Consider the following 6,288-nt stretch of genomic DNA (forward strand, 5'->3'; position numbering starts at 1 on the left):
GATGGTGATGGTGGTGGTGATGATGGTGATGATGATGGTGATGATGGTGGTGATGGTGATGATGGTGATGATGGTGGTGATGGTGATGATGGTGGTGATGGTGATGGTAAAGATCATGGTGATGATGGTGATGATGATGGTGATGGTGATGATGGTGGTGATGACGGTGATGGTGGTGATGGTGGTGATGATGGTGATGATGGTGATGATGGTGGTGATGATGGTGATGGTGATGATGGTGGTGGTGGTAGTTGTGGTGATGGTGATGGTGATGGTGATGGTAAAGATCACGGTGATGATGGTGAAGATGGTGGTGGTGATGATAGTAACCATAATAATACTAGAGATTTATATTTCTTTGCCTCTGGTAGCTTTTTGAAGATTTGTCTTCACCTCGCCGCCCTCCTTATTCCTGCGGGTGAAAGTGCCGTTGTGTGCACACTTCTGGTTAATCGAGTGAGCGCTGTGTGTCGTGCTCCATGGTAGGTGCTCCGCATGCGTTATTTCTATCGCCAGTTTCCCGGGAGCTGTGAGGACCCCATTGCTAAGGTGAGAGACTTGGTGGGACAACGAGCATCACGTGCTGGGTGGCATCTAGGGCTGGTGCTGGGGACCGGCGACGAGGGCTCTTCGCCTCTATTGTTACTCCTACAACCACGCAGAGGCGATGCCTTTGCTTTCCACGCCTTGGGGTTCTCTGCTTGAAGGCAAAGAAAACCAGAGGCTGAATAAACAGTCACAGCCCCCGTGGTCTGTACGGTTGTCCCTCTGCGCCCTCAGAGAAGCCGTTCTGTTCAGTCTGTGCTCCACTCCCAGCCCCAGCATCCCGGGCATCGCCCAGCCGGGCAGGTGCACCCCTCACCCCGGCATCGAGAAGCCCTCACAGCCACCTGCCCGGGCTTCATCCTCCTGGATCGCCTTGGCAGCGCGCCAGCCCCTGCAGAGCTGATCGTCAAGTGCCGGCGGAGAGGATGAAAGGGCCGCATGCGTTTAAAGAGCAGCGGGACCCCCGGGAACACTGTTATCCTGTCCCTTCAGGGTGCAACTCCCCTTCGGTCAAGTGGCTGCTAATTGGCTGTTTGTAACCAGCGCCCCTGCGATTGTTACGCGGTTGTCCCTCTGCTGGAGCTTGGCATTGGGCTTCCAGCTACGTAAACGCCGGCCTCTCCTCCCCGCATGTGTGGAGGACGTGCATTTATTTGAAGAGAGGAGATCAGCACAAGCTCATTTGCCTCCTGTGCCTTAGCCCTCATTTCAGGGCCCAGCTCATCCTGCTCCGAGCCCCGCTGGCTGAGCACGGCGAGTCCTCTGGTGGGTGTCAGTCTGGGCCCTGCGGCCCTGCTGGCCTCCTAATGGGCACGAGGCAGCCCCGCCTTGGCCTCTGTCCGGGCTGGTGCAGGACATCCAGGGAGTGTGCGCCACTGCTCACCAGCGCCCCACGTGGGTGAAGGTCGTAGGCTGCAGGTTGAAGGCTGACGTTCAAAGTTTTATAGATGCACTAGAGGCTCGTTGCATGAAGAGATTCGTGCAACAGGCCTTCCCTTCCCTTGGCTGCTGGCACCGGTTTGCCTCTGGCACCCGGGACCCAGGCCTTCGCTCTGGCCGGGCTCCGGCTGGAGCTGGCCCCAGAGCCATCCGGCTTCACTGCTCTGGCCCCAGGGCCGCTCGGCTTCACTCCGCCACTTGGAGCCTACATATGCAAAGTAACTGTCATCTTTGTTGGGTTAATTTGCATAGTCTCCTGATTGGCTGGTTAGTGTAGCAAAGGTACGGTCAATTTACGTGTTTGTCTATTATTAGGTATGATTGATTGGAAAGACACTCATCTTCTTCTATCAGTTCTCCTTGTCCTGCTCCTTCTTCTTCATCCCCTCCATCCCCTCCCCCTCTTTCTCCTTCTTCTTTATCTTCACCATCACCTCCATCTCTTCCTCTTCCTCACCTTCATTATCTTTCCTCCCCCTCCTCCTCTTCCTCCTCCTCCTCCTCCTCCTCCTCCTCCATCTATTCACCATCTTCATCCTCATTACCCCCACCTCCTCTGGCTCTTCCTCCTTCCTCATCTTCTTTGTTACCTTTATCTTCCCCTTTCCCAACTCCCCTTTCTCCTTATCTTTCTTCATCCGCATCCTCTTCACAACTTCTATCCCCCTGCTCCTCCTCTCCTCTGTACTCACCCACGTCTTCCGTTCCATGCCCGCCTCGTCCCCTCTCCCCTCTGGGAATGTACACGAGGATGTTTTAATGAAATAGTTCTCACCCATTTACTGAAACCAGCAAAGTGTTACAAGAAAGACGCCGGACCTGGTGACAGGTGCTGAGTGGGGATGGGGACAGTCACCAAAGGGACTCTTTCCCCAGCGACCTCGGTGTGGACGCCCTGAGGCCCTGGGGGCACCAAGTCCTGGGAGACGGGAGGTGCCCAGCAGATGCCTGCGTCCCAGCCACACCCCTGGCGCTTTCTCAGAGGCCGTTCCTCCCCGAAGAAACCAGAGCTGATGGCCGGCAGGCTCGCTGCAGAGTCAGAGATGCCGGCAGCGTCGGACACGGGTGGGGGGTCGCCATGCAGCGTGTGCGTCTGGGGAGTCGCGGTCCCCGTGTCTGCCGCCCGGTGCCGGTCGCTGGGCTGCGCGGTGACGAGTCCTTTGTGCCCAGAGACTTGGCACCAGAAATCACTTCCTTCTGGGCCCTGCCTCCCAGGAAAGCAAGTGATCATCGGGGTCCTCACGCCCTTTAACCCTGTCCCTGGAGAATCAGCTTTGAGAATGACATTTGCAGAGTCGCTAGCTCCTCAGCACACACCTGCCTCCCAGCCAGTTCCTCTACCCGGGCGCCCTGTCGTCCTCACTGGTCCCTGCTTCTCTGGGTCTCTCCTGGGTTTTGCACAGACACTCCCAGGTTCCAGGACACCCCTCAGCCCCAGGCCGCAGATTGGGGCGGTGGTCAGGCCGGTGCTGAGCAAACGGTTCTGGGTGAGACCCGTGCAGGGCGAGGCCGGGCCGTATTCCGGGCCAGGGGTCCTTCCCCGTCTTCGTGTGTGAGGCTGTCGTTCCTGTGGGACTGGGGGCGTCAGGGAGGGAGGGGCCTTGCTTAGGGCCCGTGTCTCCCCTGCACCCATGTCTCCCCTGCGCCCGTGTCCCCTCTGCGCCCGTGTCCCCTCTGCTCCCGTGTCCCCTCTGCCCCCGTGTCCCCTCTGCACCCATGTCTCCTTCCTCCTCCTCCCACCCTGGCGAGCCGCGCCTTTTCCTTTTCAGCGGAACTCGGTTTTATAGCAGCACCTTCCCCCTAAACCAGCAGATTCCAGCGTCCATACGGTGTTTGTGCTTGAGTTTGCAGTTCCCACAACCCCAGAGCTTTCTCAGGACTCTGGTGTTTACTGTGGCCACAGACCGTTTCTTCCCTGTGACCCACACCCCCTCCCAGGGACTCAGCCCCCGAAGGCCCGGGGAGGCCACGGAGCTCAGGCCCGGGAACCCTCGGCCGGTACCTCCCCTTCCCTCGGGCTCTCGCATTTTAGAACAGGCGTGGGGACGCCTTCACGCTCCTGCTTTTCTCACGCGGAGGAGGGGCCGGGGGAGGACAAGGTGGCCGCGGAGGGTGGCGGTGGCCTGGCGGTTCCAGCAGCCACATTGCGGCGACACAGGTGTCACGGAGATGGCCACCTTGTCGGTGGCGCAGGGACGGCGAGCCGGGCGGAAGGGGCTGAAGGTGACGGGGGTCAAGCAGGACAGGACCCTCGAGCTGTGTCCCTTCCTGGGGGAAATGCCAGGCCAGACTGCGCGGTGCCTGAGGCCGCAGCGACCGGCCAGCAGAGTCCTCCTGGGCAGCGGGCAGAGCCTGCGACTGGAGAGAAGCCCGCGGTGACGTCCGACGGGCCGGGAGGGGACGGACGCAGAGCACCTAGCCCTGCAGAGGTCGCAGCCGGGAGCGTCCGCCCCCAGGTGGCACGGGTTGCGGAGGCTCCTGCGGCCTTGGGGCCTGATGTGGTTTAATTATAAAAAGGGATTAACCTGCGGCAGGAGCCCCGCCTCATGCGCTAACGAGCGGGCAGCCGGCCCTCATCCATCACGGGCGGGAATTAAATAGATCGCGGGGCTGAGGGCCCGCAGCCCGGGAAGCCATAAACGCGTGATTGATGGGGGGATGTTTGCAAAGGTTAATGAGTTTGTTTTTCTCCTGCGTCCAGCTGTGGAGACCGTGGGCCTGAGGAGAAGCACCAGCCACGGGCGTGGTTCTGAGACCTTCGGCCTGACATTCTGGAGCCCCAAAGCGCCCCCCCCACGGATTCGGGGTGCGGGCAGGTGGGCGGGTCAGAGAAGCAGAGAGACGCCTCGGCCACGCGCCTGCCACTGTCCTGCTCCTGGATCTGCGAGTGGCCTGACCTATGGAGGGGCGAGGCTTTGGACTCCATCCACACGTTGCTGTCGGACACCCCATAGTTCCCTGGGTGGTCAGTGAGCAGGAGTCCCGCTCACCGTGCCCCGTGCCACAGCACCCGGGCCGTCAGGCCGCTGTCTGGCTCATTTATATATATATAGTGTATATACAGTATATATATATGTTTATATTGATTTCAGAGAGGAAGGGAGAGGGAGAGAGAGCTAGAGCCACCAATGATGAGAGAGAATCATGGACCGGCTGCCTCCTGCACACCCCACACTGGGGATGGAGCCCACAACCCGGGCCTGTGCCCCGACTGGGAATCGAACCGTGACCTCCTGGTTCCTAGGTCGACGCTCACCACTGAGCCGCGTGGGCTGGATTGGCTCTCATTTCTGAGGCCAGTGTGGACGTGGGTCCCTGCCACGAGTGTGCGGTGCCCCTGGGAGGGAGGCTGTGCTGCCATGAACCCCGAGTCTGCAGAGGGGTCCCCTGCTGTGTCCCCTGCTGGGGTCCCCCCCCGCCGGAGCAGCTGCCTCACCTGTGGGGTCACCTGATGAAATGAAGGCTGTCTTCACCTCGAGTTCCTGATCACGACACAGAGGCTTCAGCGTGAGGGGGGCCCCAGTTGGACGGCAGTGCCAGGGTGGGTGGGGGACCCCAGCCCCGGGCCCGAATCTCACCACCCTGTCCTTCCTTCTTCCTCCACGGCTGCGGCCACGCCCCTTCTGGGAGCTCCATTGAGGTAAGAGATCCTTTTTAAGAAAAAAATAAATAAAGTAAAACTGAGTTCCTTGTGGCTGGTGCCATGCACCCGACTACGACTTGAAGGCAACTTCACGGGTTTGGTGCTAAGGCAGTGGTTCTCAACTTGGCTGCACAGTAATTACAATCACCTGGGGATCTTTTTAAAATCCCAAGAACCTACAACCAAGATTACTTTATCCAGCAAAGCTATCATTCAGAAGTGAAGGCCAGATAAAGAGCTTCACAGATAAGGAAAAGCTAAAGGAGTTCATCACCACCAAACCAGTATTATACGAAATGCTGAAAGGTATCCTGTAAGAAGAGGAAGAAGAAGAAAAAGGTAAAGATACAAATTATGAACAACAAATACACATCTATCAACAAGTGAATCTAAGAATCAAGTGAATAAATAATATGATGAACAGAATGAACTGGTGATTATAATAGAATCAGGGGCATAGAAAGGGAATGGACTGACTATTCTTGGGGGGAGAAAGGGGTGTGGGGGGTGGGGGAAGAGACTGGACAACAATCGTGCACCTATGGATGAGGACAGTGGGTGGGGAGTGAGGGCGGAGGGTGGGGTGGGAGCTGGGTGGAGGGGCATTATAGTGGGAAAAAAGAGGAACTAATGTAATAATCTGAACAATAAAGATTTAATTTAAAAAAAATTAAAATAAAATCATTTGAGAGCTTTCACAAATAAAATAAAATAAAATAAAATAAAATCCTGATTTCTGGGCCTCATCCTCCGGAAATTCTGTTTCTTTGTTATAAGGTGGGACCACAACATTAGGAACAAACAGACTTTCCGGAGGATGAGGCCCAGAAATCAGGATTTTAAACAGATTCCCAGGTGATTCTCATGTGCAGCCGAGGCTGAGAGCCGCTGTGCTAAGTCTTACTCTCCCTTTGATGCGGGACAGGCCGTCCTCCTCGCTCATTTGCATTCGGGTCATTATTTATTATTTATCTTCTCGTTGGTTGTTAGAGCATTTCACAGCTGGAGGCCGTCCGCTGTTACCTATGGTGACATTTTTATTTTTGTTGTCTCTTTCCCTGAACTCTGCTCGTTAACCTGGTAACAGAATTTTTTTGAAATCTGTATGCTAACGTATTAGCATCTATGCATGTAATTTTTTTTTTGCTTTTAAGGATCTG

General features: G+C 56.5%; 1 protein-coding gene across 1 annotated transcript; it reads right to left on the reverse strand.

The window, feature by feature from the left end:
- Positions 1 to 1,835: 1,835 nt before the first annotated feature.
- On the reverse strand, positions 1,836 to 2,195 carry LOC139006548 (putative uncharacterized protein DDB_G0292636). Its single transcript, XM_070408863.1, has one exon. The coding sequence runs from the start codon at positions 2,193 to 2,195 to the stop codon at positions 1,836 to 1,838; it is 360 nt and encodes a 119-aa protein (XP_070264964.1).
- Positions 2,196 to 6,288: the final 4,093 nt, after the last annotated feature.

Source organism: Myotis yumanensis, unplaced genomic scaffold (genome assembly GCF_028538775.1).
Source record: "Myotis yumanensis isolate MYYU_CA2020_CCGP unplaced genomic scaffold, mMyoYum1.0.hap1 SCAF_3, whole genome shotgun sequence".
In the NCBI taxonomy this organism is placed as follows: domain Eukaryota; kingdom Metazoa; phylum Chordata; class Mammalia; order Chiroptera; family Vespertilionidae; genus Myotis; species Myotis yumanensis.